Source organism: Hippocampus comes, unplaced genomic scaffold (assembly GCF_001891065.2).
Source record: "Hippocampus comes isolate QL1 unplaced genomic scaffold, H_comes_QL1_v1.1 scaffold296, whole genome shotgun sequence".
Classification (NCBI taxonomy): domain Eukaryota; kingdom Metazoa; phylum Chordata; class Actinopteri; order Syngnathiformes; family Syngnathidae; genus Hippocampus; species Hippocampus comes.
This window is the reverse complement of record NW_017804975.1, coordinates 258,799-275,455: the sequence shown is the minus strand read 5'-3', so window position 1 is coordinate 275,455 and position 16,657 is coordinate 258,799. Positions and strand designations below refer to the sequence as shown.

Genomic DNA, 16,657 nt, shown 5'->3' with positions numbered 1-16,657 from the left:
ATTGAACACTAAATTGTCCCTAGATGCGATTGTGAGCACGAATGGTTGCCTGCGATTGGCTGGCAACCAGTTCAGGGTGTACCCCGCCTACTGTTTGATGACAGCTGCGATAAGCTCCAGCACAACCTTCGCGAGGATAAAGCGGTTCAGAGAATATATCGGTGTATCAAATGACTTCACACTTTGGTTTTCAAGCCACATGGCTGAGAGCGTTTGTCTCAAATTTCATCCACGTCCAGGCCCGCCTTTACCAATGATCTTAACCAGGGCTAGAGCCCATTGATTTGCCATGCTCAAGGACCTATCGGATGAAAAAAAAAAACAAAACAAAACAAATCAAAACACGATTTGATTTTCCTGTCATTCATTTTACATTCTTGACATGGGTTGACCAACCCACAGGTGCTTTGCCATGGCTGTAATTGAGTCTTAAAACAGTTTCCTATTCTCCCATTTGTTGAACTTTCTGTCAGTCACTTCGGCGCTGCAAAAGATGAAGAATGCATGAATATACTAGGTGTGCTTTCTACAACGATGGCAGATGAGTCTTTCTTTACAAAGGCTTGGAAGAGTTTGGGGCTGTGTGTACCTGTACTCAGAATTGCATGGCCTTAATCATGAGACAAGCAATCTGGTTCATCCTGAACCAGTTGCCTCGGAGCCAAGGTTTGAGCAGCGTGGGTGGGTAGCTGTGGGCGGCCCGGCAACAATTAGCCTCTTTTGCCCGGAAATGTCCAGGTGCAATTTTTTTTGAATCCATTTTATGCATTTCTATTTATACTGTGACTGTTTTTGTGTTGAGAGTAAGCAACAGACCAATGTGTAAATGCCCTCAGGATTAATAAAGTATCTATCTATCCGTCAAACCCAAAAATAACATTGTCACATGTTTTTTAATAAGAAAAATAGCATTGTATTTTAAAAAAGTTCACACGGTAACAACAATTAAACAAAATGTAAAGAATAAAGCAGTTTGTATATCATGATTAGTTCATTGTGTGGCTTCCTCTGGTGTGTGGGTCTTGGCCACCAGGGAGAAGTACAATACAGACATACACGAACGAGACTGTCATAACTACTCGGTAAGCTCCAGTACAAGTAGTTGTTTTTCTCAGAAGATAAGAGTATATGTCTGTGAGTATTATGTTGTCTTTCTACATGTGTTGCTCCACTGCTTGTCAAAATTTTATTGCTTAAACAGGAAGTTGACCCCAAAATTTTCTTCACAATATGTTCAATGCATCTCCATTTGTCTAAACGCGGCATTCTGATTAATACAGCTTTTGTGGAATACAACTTAAGCACTAAAATCCACCCGTTTTTGCCCATCTCAGTGGGCGGCCATTTTGCCTCTTGCTGTTGACTGAAAATGACATCACAGTTGGGCGACCCAACACGGCTCAGCTTCAGAAAACAGGTGAGCTATGAATGGTAGTTACCTAAGCAACTGCGATGTCATTTTCATTTGCCAGAAAGTGGCAAAATGGCCGCCCCCTGAGATGGCTAAGAACAGTTGGATTTTGCAGCATAACCCATTTTCCACAAACACAATATTAATCGGAATGCCATGATTAGCCTAGTTGAGGCTCAAAGAACATATTTCTGTCAACGCAATTTTTGGATTGACTTCCCCTTTAAAAGACAAAAACATGCCATGATGCTATTTGTTAGAACGTCTATGGCATTTTGCAATGTGCATTAGCATTCAACCAGAAGAATTTCCTGAGGCAAAGTTATGGGGTTGTTTTCAAAGCATCCGTTATTCTTTGTTTGTCATTTACTTTGACAGTAAACTTAACTGGGGGTTGCCAATAAAAAAGCTTGTTTTTGAGAATTGTTGGGCATGTGCTACTTGTTAAGTAAATCGAGATTGCTGCCAACATCTCGTACTCATCTCAAAGTTATTTTCACAAGTCAGAGTGAGACAGAACGAAAGGGGCAGCTGACTAACACCTTGAGAAACACACTAGTCGGGCCACTCGCAAGTCAAGATGTCTCGGTATATTGAATGTACATAGAGATTTATGGTGCGTACATCGCAGAGGGAAGTAAAACCTCAATAAAGCAGAGCATTTTTGGAATATTTTGTTGCTACTGCAAGAAAATAAGTTACTCTTAACTGCAGATGCTCCATTACTGTATATCACAGAACATTAACCTTTCAACATGTAATCATTCCAGAGAGGACAATCATTTTGTGGAGTTTTTTTCCCCACATCCACGAGGAGTGTCACAGAAGGGGGAGAAAGGTCAAAACAATGTTGTGACGTGTCAATGTACAAATATTCTAGAAGACCTCAGCAGAGCAGGGAGTCCTCTGATTGGTTGGCTCTGAACTTCTTTGGTGTGACAGGTTTACTGAGGAGAAAAAAAACAGCAACAAATAATTCCTTGTGTACCCTCGTGGGAGCACATTCATCATTCCTCACAAATCATTGCACTCACATGTCAGGTGAGGGCACCGGTCGCTTGCTGGCTACTTTGGCATCTTTGCCGGTTTCTGTTGGGAAAAAAAAAGGGGTCACGTCCTAACTCAATGAGGCAAAATGGCGACTTGTGCATTAGACCTATTGCTGCTCACCTTGAAGCCACCGGACCTGCGTGGCCGGCCCGTAGCCCTTCTGGTTGCGAGCGGCGATGCGGAAGATGATTGCGGGCTTGGTGGTGTGGTCGATATGGGCGTTGGTTAGGCTGGATGTCTGGACCAGGCAGGATGGACTGGCGCCGCAGTACACCCTCATGAAGGCCAGTTGGGCTGGGCCGGACGCAGACGCGGGTGTGGCCTGGCTCGAACGGATTGCCAGGTACACGGAATACTCTGTGATCTTCCCTGACGTGACAGCCGGAGGCTCCCAGGTGAGCTGAGCTCCATCAATATTCTACAAGAGCATAACAAGGTCTTGAAATAAAAGCTCTGAATTTTTGTTTAAAAACAAAAATCCAAGCTTTGCTTTTCATTTTTCTGCCTTCTTTGAAGTGTTTGTCCCACATTAACTTGCATCAACTTCCACAGAAAAAAAAAACCTTTCAATTTCAAGTGCTTGAAGAGTGGTAATCAGCCAAACGCCAGCAGAGGCACTATTGAACTCTTTTATTCCACAAGACGTACTCTTTTTTTAAATTAGGCCCCGCCTACCATGAACGTACTTGTACTCTAAGTCTTTTTTTTTTTTGCGTCACAGAGAGGAGGAGGAGGGTCTGATGCAATCTGTGAATGAGAATAAGATGTTTGCATTGTAAATCATGTAAAAAAGCGACCAGTAGGTGGCAGTGGTGCCTCACGTGCTTGAAATTCATGCTTTTACAAAACTCTTTTTCTCCGTTTTTTTGCCCAGGAATCTCCATTTTCATGAAACTTAGCCATTTTGTAATGCCGATTGCTGGAGAATGGAAAAAGATAGAAACAGAATTTTTTTCCTGCTGAAAGAAGAGAGTCCAAACTTTATTTTGGTAGGCATATAGCATTAGAACAGAAAATATTCTGTGGGCCTTGCAAGATCAGTCAAAATCCAGTAAAACGCTGAGATTGAGGGGGTTGCTCCAGTGAAAATGACTGGGATTAAATGAGTTAGGCGTAGAAAAAAAAGTAGTGTGTTTCCGGTAACCCGACCGACCGAGAATTTCTACGTCGAAAAAAAACTTTATGGTCGGCATTTTTTTTCAAACAACCCTCTACATTTTTGTGTAGAGGGTTGACATCGGTGCAAACTCTCGCGATATTCACGTTGAGCGCGTGCGTCGTTTGCCCTGTCGTCTGTCAACAACATTGAAACATGGCGGCGGCCGCGATCTCCGACGACAGTTTAAACCGCGTTTTCTGTGTTACATTCGCATGCTCGAACCGTAATGTTAAGAAAACAGCATCCATTGATGTATTGAAAAAATTCAGCGAACTATTTGATGGACACCACGGGCCGAGTAAAAACCGAGGGCGGAGGAGGACGGAGGAGGACGGCGGAGGCGGCGACTAAATAGGTGGCAGCAGCGCCGGCCGCGGCGCGGCGGGTTCAATGTCTTCTTGTTTTATGTTTTATGGTTATTTTGTTTAAATTTTTGATGGAAAAAAAAAAGATTAAAAAAAAAAAACGTTGTCCGACCTACCGACCCTATGCTGAAATTTCATGTTACCAGAATCACACTATCTTTTTTGTTTGGCCTTAAGATTTAATATCACCTCTGTTTGGCAACTTTTTAAAGTCAGTGCAGAGGACTTGACGATCATGGCAGCATAGTAAATTGGACAATGTGACGCATACACATAGAGGGAACACATATGTAAAAAGTACGTGTTGGGTTAGCCTCCAATGTTGAGGCGACCGACCGGAGTTGTGGCCGAAAGGTTGTCAGTGCCTGTCGTGGCAGCGAAGGATGCCGTCAAGCTGATAGGACTCTTTGTCCAATCGGGCCTTTTTGGGCCTTTTGGCCTCTGCAAGGAGCTGATGGGGTACCGGTTGGCCAAATGTAATGCAGCTTTGGTGGTTTCCGAGGCAAAAATTCTGGTTTGGGAGTTTAGTTAAGAACATGGTATGTTAGGGATAGATACAGCTCTCCTCGCCTATGCACTACTCACAAACCCCTTTTCCTCACAGATGCTGGTCAAATATTGAACAGTTGTTATAGCTGCAGCAGCACAAAATATACTAAAGCCATCACACATTTTGGGCTTGGGAGATATGCGCTGGCTTGCGCCTTCATTCATCCAAGTTTGTACAGGGAAGCGAGGAGGCATACTAAAGTAGCATCTACCTTGTGCTGTCTGGGGGCATCCACCAGTGCCTCAAACCAGCAAACAATCTGATACTAGATGCATTTCATGTGCCCCCCCCTTAAGGCTCTCTTTCTGTCGTTAGCGTCTCTCCCACGCTGTCATTTTATGGCTAAATTTTGCTGTTGCAGCTTTTCTTCAAACGGTATCAAACTGAAACAATGTAATTTGCTCACTCTAGTTTTATGTAATGAAATTGACAAAACTAGTATGCGCCTTATTTTTGTTTGGTTTGAAAAATTTAATATGGAAAATTTTGGAAGAGCAAGATATATCTGAAATAATATGTACAATGAAAATGGAAATATTTTGGTTTTCTCCAATAAAAACTAAAACCAAGTATCACCGTGAGCAAATTAATCAACAACATTTGATAAATCAACTTGCCCCAGACAGAGGCACTTGTTGCTAATATTTAGATCATCCAGCAGATTATGCCAAAAGGAAGCGGGCCTTACCTTGCTGATCTTGATGGCACACGGCGCTCCCGGGAAACCAGGTAGACATGTTTTGAACGCAGACACCTCTGAGAAGGCTCCGCAGCCACAGATATTGATCCCGGCTACACGGAATTTGTATGCTGTGCCCGGCTGAAGCGCCACCTTCGTCATCAGACTGTAGTCCGGCACCACACCCGAGTCATGCTGCAGAAAGTATAACAAATGAACTCTTTAAAAAACAAACAAACAAAAAAAGGATTTTGTTTTGTGAAAAGTAAGGTGCACTTACATCAATAGTGATGTTATCATCAGGAACATAATAGTGAGAGACAGCCATGTTGGTCACTCTGACGATCCCGACATCAAACCACTACACGCACGCACCCACACACAAACACACACAAACGTCACACTGCTGCTTTCCTATGTGTGTTGAGTTGTAAGCCTTCTCACCACCTCATTGGCGGTGATGCCGTTGGACACATTGCCGACAGGGGCAGCAGGCTCGGTCTTCGAGCTAGCAGGCAGGGGAGGGGCAGGGCCAAAGGTGCTCGCCAATCGTGCCAAAGCACTGCTCACAGCAGACGATGTCACCTCAAGGCCGTTGCTCTCTGCTGCTGGGTCATTGAGACTGTCTGCTGGAGCGAGCCCCTCTGGGAAGCAAAGAGAGGATGTCAGAATGGCCGGTCGTTTGTCATGCGTGTGGGAATGTGGTTTGTGACGTGCACACGACGGTGGGCGTGTACCTGTGGGCACAGGGCCAGGCTCCGCCTCATCTTCGGCTTGGCAGGGCAAGTCCTGTAACTGTTGCTGGATCAGAGCGGCAAGCTCCTGCTGAGTCAGCATGATGGGAATTGACTGCTCCGACTCGGCATCACCTGGACAAACACACGTTCCCGTCACCGTGCTTCGCACCTCCATTTCCGTAATACCCGGCCGGACTTTATTCATGCAAGAGATGTGTCGTACCGCCGTGTCCTGCAGCTTGCAGGAAGGCTTGGATGGTCAGACGCTGAGACTCATCTGGAGACAGCCCATCGGCTGTCACCATCAGTGTCGTCGTCCCAGAGTCAATATCGCCGCTGTGTCCTTCTGATGACATCAGCTCCTGAGGAGGCGTGTCCATGGACGCCATCTGAGCATTAGACAGTCGGGTCAGTTGAAGCACACTTCCTTACAACTCCAAAAAGTGTGTGCATACCTGAGCTGCCTCACTACCCTGGAACAATACCGCTGCAGATGATGACATTACATTCTCTGATTGGCTCTCCATTTGCATAGGCTCCTCTGTAGCTGCCATTGCCGTGGAGACGGCCTCCTCAGAGTTGACTGCATCCTCTCTGACCAATGAGGAGATCTCCTGCCAACGCACACCAGAATTCCAGTGATGATAATGATGATGATGAGGAGGAGGAGGAGAGGTGTGGGCTGCACTTACAGGTATTGCCGGACCAGGTGTGGGCGTGGCCTGTGTAACTGTGGTAATGGCTCTGCCTTGGTTGACGGAAACAGAAGGAGCAATGTCAGAGGAGGAGGGCTCTGTGGAATCTCCTTGCATCATCTCGCCTCCCTGCTGAGCTACAAGCAAAACAGGAAGTTAATTTTAAAACAAAATCCCAGTATTGCTCTGCAGGTCAGTAGGCTACCTGTGGCCGTGGTGGCGGTGTTGGTGGTTCTGCTCTCGTGCGTCTCACACGGTGGATTGGTGCACACCTGCAATCAGGTTGGCACATGTTAGGCTGGGTACTGGGCTGAGGTTGTCCCAAGTTCGCCCCTTCCTGACCAAAGACATCCAACGACTGACCATTTTATGTCTTATGAGATTGTCATATTAGATTATCCTTATGTCCTGGAATGGATTTGAAAAAGATCAGAGATGAAGTATGGGTTGATTGGTTATGCCTGAAAAATGATGCATAAGAATGATATAATATATGTAATAGAAAATGCACTTAGTGGGCCCTATTTTCGTGCTGAGCTCAAGTCTAGCACTAAGTGCAGTCTACCTGCGCGGATGGGTGGAGTTGTTTTTCTTTTGATGTATTCCTAGACTTTGACCAGGTAGAATTGGGCGTAAGAGGGCGTTTGGGCTGATGTGTGCTACTATGGGATGGAACGAGTGCGCTCCCCTCCTTCCCATTAAAATCAGGGCGGTAGAAGCACACCAGTGATTGACATTGCGTAAGCAGAAGTGATTGTCGCGCACAAAGTGTGTTTTTATAGTATAAACTGCAAGATCTCCATATTGTCAAGTCAAGTCAACTTTATTGTCAAAAGTGCTACACGTGCAACATACAGCACAGATGAAATTTCTTTCCTCAGGAGAGAGAAGAGCCGCTGCGGGTGCCCGCACCGCCATTAAAAGAACATTGGGGATGATGCAATCGCATTGCACCCCGATCATGCACTGATGTGTGACTTACCTGGGTCAGTCCTCCGGCTTCCACTGTTGTGGCCGTGTTGGTGGTTCCAGTATCGTGGGTCTCACATGGCGGGTTGGAGCACACCTGAGAAGGAAGAGTAGGTAGGAAGGGTATTTTGGGTGGGGGAAGTGAGGATGCACCTCCACACATTTATGCAGAGGTGGGATCAAATTACCCATGTGCAAGTCTCAAGTCTTAACCTTCATGTCTTAAGCAAGTCTGAGGTCATTTTGTCTAGGTCAAGTCAATTCACAAGCTATAGCAGTACAGTGATGTCAATTCCAAAGTCAAATTCATGCAAACTTTTCTGCAATTCTTCAATAATGCCAAATAATTATAATATTGGCCAATTTGTCTGAACTGTGTGCATGTATAACACCTCACATAATAATGGTCTCCAGTTCAATACCAGATACAGATTAGCGACTAATGGTTTAATTAAATTAAATAATACACAATGCATAAAATAAACATTTCCCTCCCGGCGCATTTCGATTGCCGTCAATTCTATCCAGATTTTCACTATTCGTCGCTAGACTGCTTCCCATTCCTCGCGAATAGTGGGCGTCAACTCTAACTATATTGCAGTCCAACACGAAGCATTTTTGGGTGGTGGCACGACAATACACCAGGTTGTGATGGCCCTGCCAGGACCAGCACTAGCCCTGATTTTAAACAATACTCAACAAAATTAATAATTTACCCATTAATTTTAATAAATGGGTAAATTGAAGATGTTTTTTGAAGTTGTATTTTTTCCAGACTTTACGGACACCGTGTAGAACACACAATTACATGAATTTTAAAAATTTATGTCTCAATCAAACAACTTATTTTCAAGGCATGTACAAAAAAAATCAAATACAATATTGCTTCAAATCATGGTTAGAATTAGCTGCAATTTAATCCGTTTTACAAGTTTCTCAACATTTAATTCAACTGTAGTGTTTCAGTCTGAACATTGGGTGACGCCCACGTTATCACGTACATTAATAGACAACAGAAGAAGAAAAGCCACAAAGAAGAATGTTGACTGAATATTGTACCATTGTGTGCCGACTGCTGAATTGTAAAAACAACGAATAAATAAAACGAGAAACCCGAATGACTGATCCAGGACCCAGACAAAACTACCCCCACGCAACGTGAGACTCTTTGCCAAGATCGAAGCCTTTCATCTGCATTGACCACAATGAAGCGAGTGGATAAGGAGAATAGGAGCCAGTGTCGATCACGTCAGTGATCCGCAAACTATTAACTTGTTACCAACGCCCAGCTGCTATGACGCAATGGTGAATGAATCAAACTATCCTGTCTCCCACGTGCCATTTTAAATGTTATGAGGATGGACTTCCGGCGCCAAAGAATGCCGTGTGCTCAAGAAGGATACGTCACAGCAAGTAAACCACTTAGATGAGACGGTCCATCTTGAACCGAGGCACAGCCACGGTCAGGGGCTTGATCTCCAGACCCACTTTCTTAGTGGGTGTGGCTTGCCAAGGCAAATAATTGTTTTGACTGATGAGCACGCATTCCCAGTTTGCACTTGCATACAGGCATTCGCTTATTAATCTTATATTTTGTCTTGAAATCTTGAAAATACACATACTGTATAACATTGACAACAATCAAGTCTTGAAAGTCATTTTTCTACTAAGTCCCAATTCCAAATCAAGGCTTTAAGTTTTTGTCAAGTGATGAATTCAGTAACGTGAGTTCACTTGGGTCCAAGTCACAATGACTTAAGCCCCCAGCTCTACATTTAAACACCAGTCAAGTTTTTTGACAGCTCACCTGGAACACTTGACTTGTGCCCGCAGACGCCACTGTGGCGGTGACGGTGGTTCCTGCGCCGTGCGTCTCAGAAGGGGAGTCGGTGCAGCCGTTATCGGCAATGGCAGCAATGGCAACAGTTGTCGTGTTGGTGGTTCCCGTGTCGTGCGTCTCGCAGGGCGGATTGGAGCAGACCTCAGTCACTGCAGCATCATTATAGATTTGTGTCAAATTCATGTACTGTATGCATTGCCATCCATCCACTTTCACTTACCCAGGGTTGGGTGACGGGGGCATCACCTCTATCAGAAAAGCCCAGACTTTACCATTCAAACCCACTTCATTTGGCTCTACTGTCAAGCCCTTACTCGATGACCGAGCTTCTCACTCTATCACTAAGGGAGAGCCCCGACACTCATTTCGGCCGCTTGTATCCAGATGGACATCTCGTAACCATACTTGAGGATAGGAACGCAGTTGGACCGGTAAATTCAGAGCTTCGCTTTTTGGCTCAGCTCCTTCTTCACCATAAAGGACCAATACAAAGTTTGCATCACTGCAGATGCTGCTCCAATCTGCCTGTCAGTCTCCCGTTGCATTCTGCCCTCACTTGTGAACCAGATCCCATGCCGCTGTCTGGGGCAAGTTAAAATCCCATTCAAACTCAAACAGCAAATTAGCATCAACTAGGGGAGCGACATTCCTTCAAATAACAAATATTCACCCACAAATGTGGTGGAAACACATACACACAGGTAAGATGACACTACTCAAAGGCACAAATTCTTCCCAATCTGTGGAAAACGAGTTATATTTAATGAAGTTCAATCGCAACTTTTGTCCTTTCTCATTCTGTGTACTCCTTCCATGCCTGCCCAAAAAGCCAAAACGTGCAAGAACAACCAATAATTGTTTTTATCATTTCCTATTATTTTATTCATTCATCTTCCGAACCGCTTTATCCTCACTAGGGTCGCGGGGGGTGCTGAAGCCCATCCCAGCTGTCTTTGGGCAGTAGGCGGGGGACACCCTGAAACGGTTGCCAGCCAATCGCAGGGCACACAGAGACAAACAACCATGCACGCCCACACTCACACCTAGGGACAATTTAGAGTGTTCAATCCGCCTGCCATGCATGTTTTTGGAATGTGGGAGGAAACCTGAGCACCCGGAGAAAACCCACGCAGGCCCGGGGAGAACATGCAAACTCCACACAGGGAGGCCGGAGCTGGAATTGAACCCGGTACCTCTACACTGTGAAGTCGACGTGCTAACCACTCGACTACCGGGCCGCCCCCTATTATTTTAGTCAATTCTTATTTTATATTCTTAGCAATTTATTTCCTCATTGCCCTTGCATGTTATATTGTTTTCAAGGATTCAAGGAATTTTCCTTCTCTCAAAACTAAACGATACCAAGGATCCAAGCACTTTTTTTTTTCGTACCAACACACATTTCCACATATGGCACGAAATACAATTCCAGCGATCCCAGATTAGCCCAGTAAATCCCAAGACTTGTAAAAGTAACATGAGATAAAGATAACAATAAATAAATAAATATGCATAGTGCTTCAATGTGTGCAAAGATGCAAGGAATCACAGGTGTCGACAACTTGCAGGAGATCAAAAGTGTAAAAAAAAAAAAAAAAAAAAAAAAAAATTCCATTCTTTGGATCATTGGAACAACTAGCTTGAAATAATACCATGCAAAGGAGGTTGCAATTCAAACATGATAAAACACCTCCGGATTCACAGAATAGGGTTGATTGCGGATGCTGCGTCTTCGACCTTCCTAGGCTGCCTAACTTTGTGTTGGATCGCTCAGCATGGAACCACACTGGTCAAAACCGGGAAAATAAAGCAGTAAAATACCAAAAGCCAACATTGAGACAACAAGTTAAACTAGATCTAAAACATCAGGTAGAGACAAATATAAATGGCCAGCTAATATTTAGCTGAGCATACAAAGCAAATACATGCATGCATAGATCATACACACATACAGCATATGCTTTCGCAGACTGCTTCGATTCGATACATTTTCCTTGCATCCCCCTCAAAAACATCTGTCATGTTTTTTTTCTCCTTTCTATAGAAAAACAACACCGGGTTACCCCATATTTGTGTGTTCAGTAGTGCTTTAAGTACCAGCTGCATGATTGTATTTTCTCAAGTGTCTCAAAAATAAAGCACTCCTGTTACCATTTCAAGGTCATAGGTTTGATAGAAATTTACTCCAGTATTATGTTCCTCCTCATTTTGTCTGGTCCTGTTATTCGCCAAAAGCATAAAGTCCAATGCAACTTAGCAGGATCATTGGGACACACAAACCTCTCCACTATGATAAAGTGAAAGCTCATCGAGAGGTGTACAGTATGGATTGCCACATCATTCCCATGATTAAGAGGCATGGTTATTCAGAAGCAGATTTATTTATTTTTTTTTGCTGGTACCGTACTTTCACGACCATACGGCGCATCGTTTTAAGAAGAGTTAGTGCAAGTTACGGGTGCTATTTCTGTATTTAACACATACACAACACACACTTTATTATTGGACGCAGGCAAGGTAAAAAAAAAAATGCGGTCGCATGCATGCATGCTAGCGTATGTTTTTAATCAGGCGGCAGGAGCAAAACTGAATTTGTTGTACTTTATTGAACACAACAGCATTCACAGATTTTGGTACTCGGTGCATCCACAAGACAACCCGCGTTATTCGGCGCCCCGTCCATTTTGGACAAAATGTAAGACTTTATATACGTCTTATGATCATGAAAATAGAGTACCGTATTTTCCGCACTATAGAGCGCACCAAAAAGTCTTCAATTTTCTTAAAAGCTCACCGAGCGCCTTAAAATCCGGTGCGTCTTTTGTATGGTCATTACGGTAATACATCTACTCCAAGATGGCTCCTTCCTGGAGACATGCTTCCTATGTTATAACTTGCTGTTGGTTCAGTGAACTGTGTCGCTGCTTTATTAAATAAGTTTTTGTTGCAGCTCCGAAAAAAGGAGAGCTGTGGTGTTCATTTTTTAAAACAGTCTCAACAAATACAGGTACGTCTTTGTCTGTCTACGTGCCTTCTTCCATTCGACTCTAGAGGCGTTCAAGACCTACTCCGAAAAACGTAAACTAATGATTACTTCAATGAAACTCCGAAAATTGAAAATAATACATCAAAACTGAAAATCAAGCGAGGATATCACAAAAAAAATTCTTTAGCCCCCCCCCCCCCTACAGAATTTATATTGTGATTTCATCATTTGTGAATACACAACAAAGGAATAAATAACTACTACTGACATCTGATCGTAATAGTCGTGGCGCTATGATCAAGGAAATGCCAATGCGTTTTTCGGAGGCGGTCATGAACGCCTCTCGAGTTGAATGGAATAAGAGAAGGCACGGAGACGGACAAAGACTCACCTGTATTTGTTGAAAAAAGGAGAGCTGTGGTTTTATTTTATTTATTTTTTTAACGCAGACTTTATGAATGGTTTTGTCAGTCTTGGTGCCTTCTTCCGTTCCACTCGAGAGGTGTTCATGGCCGCCTCCGAAAAACGTAAACTAATGATTACTTCAATGAAACCACGAAGAAAATCAAGCGAGGAAATCACAAAATAAATTCTGTAGGGGGATATAGAATTTATTTTGTGATTTCCTCGCTTGATTTTCTGTTTTAATGCATTATTTTCAATTTTCGTAGTTTCATTTAAGTACAGTAATAGTTAATTTACATTTTTCAGAGGCGGTAATGAACGCCTCTCAAGTTGAACGGACGCCTCTCGAGTTGAATGGAAGGAGCGTAGCACCATTTAGTGGAGGCATTGTAGATTGCGCCTTATAATGTGAAGCGTCCAATGTATGAAAAAATTTTACAAAATAGCCATTCATTGAAGGTGCGCCTCATAATCCAGTGCGTCTTTTAGTGCAGAAAATACGGTAATAACATTTCCCAATGCATCTGGAGTTCGATATGTAATGCTGTTGAAGTTTGGGTGGACCTACCAGCAGTGACAGCATCTCCACGCTCGCCTTCTGGACCGCTCGTCGTACTTCCTGCTTCTTCTGAGGTGGGAGAGGCCATGAAGGAGACAGGCAGATCCTGGACTGGCGGCTGGGCTTCTGCTCCGCTCGGGGTCATGATTAAAGTTACCTATAAGAACAGAAATATTATAACCCATATAACCTTTTAGAATCAGAACCATAAACCAGAGACATGATGCCTGTGTCTGACCTGCTTTGGTCCAGGGGCAGCAGTCACTGTGGTGACCTGGCTGGTGAGCGCAGCGATGGTTGCCAGAGTGGTAATGGGTGTGGCTAGGGAGGCATTTGTGTTGGCGGCCGATCCTGCCACCGCGGTGGAGACACTTCCCATTATTGACCCCAGACCAGACACCCCTGTAGGAACACGAAAGACGCCACTAAGTCCATGCGAGCATAATAAGGGGCCAGCATGAGCATTGGGTGTTTACCTGTTGTCGTCTTGACAACAAGTGTGGTAACTGCAGGTTTGAGGCCAGTGGTGCCTGGTGAGACTAGTCTGACTCCGCCTTTTGGGATAGTCCTGAGGATGGTACCTGGCTCGCCTGTAGCCCCTTTCAAAACCAACTGGACACAGCAACCCCCCCAGTGGAGTCACATTGGCTGATTGCAATCCCTGACTGATTCCTTAACAACAGGGCAAGTCTTACCTGTGTGACACCCTGCTGGCCCGCTGACATTTTGGGGACCGTGGTGATGAATTTCCCAGCAGCCCCAGAGGTCCCCACCTTGGTGGTGAGGATTGTGATTGGCCCACCTGTTGGGGGAGATGCTTTAGTCAGGTATGCACCCGTGAACTGAATTGTTTTTATTTCTTATTATGCAACAAACCCTGATAAATGCCATGATTGTAATCTTGGCTCATATATGTCTCATTCAACATGATGGATACTGTGTCTGAGGGACCCCCTCAAGGTTTGAAACTTCATTAACTGTCCTCACTGATAATTGCAGTGCACTTTGTATTCTTAAATCAACAGTCCGTCGTAGTCATTTCACTATTTAGTCACTGATGTGTTTTTATTTGGAAGGCAACTACAGTGTATGTAGGCTAACTCATTATTGTACTTCACCTGTGTCAAACTCAAGGCCCGGGGGCCATATCTGGCCCTCCACATCATTTGATGTGGCCAGAGAAAACAAATCAAACATGTCGACTTCTATGATTGATAGAGAAATCTATGAGCAAAATGGTATCATGTTTAAAGTTTCGGTTAATTTGGGCATGCCTGGACGTTTGGGTGCATACTCAGCGCAGAGGTGTCGGCCGTTTGGGCGGAGGGCTTTTTGAGTAATCACGTCAAAGCAAGGGGGGCGAACAGATGGAAGAAAGCTAGACTCAATCACAAAGTGGGGATAAACAAATTGGGAACAAAGTGTTGTTGAATATCAAAAGACGGTTTGGGAACAGCTGTCGCGCCCAGGCGGACATTTGTCATCAGCAAAGTCTGTGACTTGTGTATTCAGGTAGACCAGACTGCGAGGTGTTAGCATATCAGATCACTACTGAGGGGCCGGACCGGGGGCGTGGTATGCAAATCTCAGGGGCAGTGTTTTTTCTTGTATTTTGCATATGTTAACAATAAAAGTCCGACAGGAGGACAAGGGACTCGAAGTGCGATCACGGAGCAACTCCCGATCGTTCGCTCTCAGAGATCCACTTCCAACGAAAAAAGGCAATCTTCGCTGTGTGTCGAGTCATTTGTTTAACTTTGTCCGGGGAAAAAACCCTGACAATGATGCTTGCTCAAATCTGGACCAAAACTTCAAATTCTCATACGTAATATGTAAGAGAGTTTTCTTGTGACCAAAACCCTCATTACAGCAACTTAAACTATAAGTTCAATAAACCATTATTCTTGACTTCTTTATATGGTTTCAGTCATAACGGCCCTCAAGGGAACCGGTACCTATAACGTGGCCGGCAAGAAAAATGAGTTTGACACCCATACTGTACTTAAATTAGTGTATTTAGGCCTCAAAACACACAGTGATGTTAAAGGACAGTAACCTTATGTGTGTTCCACAAGCCAAATTAAGTGCCTTGTCTTCTATTTCATTTTCGTCCATGTCTCTTCTCGTAAAGAGACTGTAATCTGAATGGGACTAGCCTGGCAGAATAAAACATTTGTTCAAATATATATATATGTATTTTTTTATCTGATGCTACTGACATTAAACCTGTTAAACCACTTGGGAACGAGCATTACTGGAGAAAAGAAAAGTGAAGCTATAACACGTGCATGTGTACTTCACCTGAGGAGCAACTTTCCAATTTTGAGGAGCATTTTTATATGTTAATCCCTGGGAACTGAAGCAAGGATTTTATGAAACAATAAAAATATGGTGACTTTTTATTTTCATGCACTTGATATTTGTTCTGTGGGGCATTTAAGGAGGACGCTGTTTATATGGTTAACATAGCTTTATAGTTTATAGTTATATCTACAAAATACCCCAGTTTTTGTGTTGCTCATATATTGTTCATGCACTTTATATTTGTTCTGTGGTGTCTGTTGCGTGATTAAGCGTAACCATAATGACCATATTAAAACGTTGTTGTTGTTACCCATGTTATGGTGTTGACCCTGCTAGTAAAGGTACATAAAAATACTCAGTGGATTCATGTTTGTTATCGTTGCATTTCAGTGGTTCCTATACGCTGTGTCGACAGTATCCATAAATGTCCTGGGAAGCAATTAGTTATTGACAGCAGTTTTTTGTAGGATGTTGACAAATTACTGTGATCAGAACATTTTAAAAAGACAAGTGAGATGGATCTATTTGCTCATATCGCCCACCCCTTGTCTTGATGATGGAGCACAGGGTTTGGTTACAACAAAATCGGTTTCGCCTTGTATTCTCATGTCCACAGTCCTTAGTCGTCATTGGCGTGTTTTTATTCAGAAGGCACTTACAGTGTTGTGAAAAAGTTTTAGTCACCTGACTTCTGTGTTCTTTGCATATTTATCATACACAAAGGTTTCAGTTCATCAAACCACTTTTAATATCGCACAGAGACAACCCAAGGAAATGCAAAATACAGTTTCTAAATGCCAATTTAATCTATGTGGATACTGAAAAAAATCCAAACCTACCTGTCCCTATGTGAAAAAGTAGTTGCTGCCCGAACCTACTAAGGCGTAGAAAAAAAAGTAGTGTGTTTCCGGTAACCCGACCGACCGAGAATTTCTACGTCAAAAAAAA

The 16,657-nt window shown here is 43.6% G+C and overlaps 1 protein-coding gene across 2 annotated transcripts in view; it reads right to left on the bottom strand.

Annotated features, from left to right (window-relative positions):
- Positions 1-874: 874 nt before the first annotated feature.
- The window catches only part of hcfc1b (host cell factor C1b), a 47,118-nt gene continuing 31,335 nt past the window's right edge, over positions 875-16,657 (bottom strand). Inside the window, exons 15-32 of one of the 2 annotated variants that reach the window (XR_002170821.1) lie at positions 14,101-14,207; positions 13,882-14,017; positions 13,644-13,807; positions 13,415-13,562; positions 9,423-9,604; positions 7,629-7,712; positions 6,852-6,918; positions 6,644-6,783; positions 6,407-6,565; positions 6,175-6,340; positions 5,952-6,083; positions 5,662-5,858; positions 5,495-5,575; positions 5,224-5,409; positions 2,582-2,879; positions 2,446-2,500; positions 1,980-2,358; positions 875-1,848 (exon numbers count right to left, since the gene is read on the bottom strand). Coding sequence is in view for 1 of the 2 variants with exons in the window: in XM_019892673.1 (XP_019748232.1) it covers positions 2,298-2,358; positions 2,446-2,500; positions 2,582-2,879; positions 5,224-5,409; positions 5,495-5,575; positions 5,662-5,858; positions 5,952-6,083; positions 6,175-6,340; positions 6,407-6,565; positions 6,644-6,783; positions 6,852-6,918; positions 7,629-7,712; positions 9,423-9,604; positions 13,415-13,562; positions 13,644-13,807; positions 13,882-14,017; positions 14,101-14,207 (2,363 nt within the window). In the remaining variant the exon portion in view is untranslated. Of the gene's footprint in view, positions 2,359-2,445; positions 2,501-2,581; positions 2,880-5,223; positions 5,410-5,494; positions 5,576-5,661; positions 5,859-5,951; positions 6,084-6,174; positions 6,341-6,406; positions 6,566-6,643; positions 6,784-6,851; positions 6,919-7,628; positions 7,713-9,422; positions 9,605-13,414; positions 13,563-13,643; positions 13,808-13,881; positions 14,018-14,100; positions 14,208-16,657 lie in introns of both variants that reach the window. The other variant, XM_019892673.1, reaches the window with a different exon arrangement.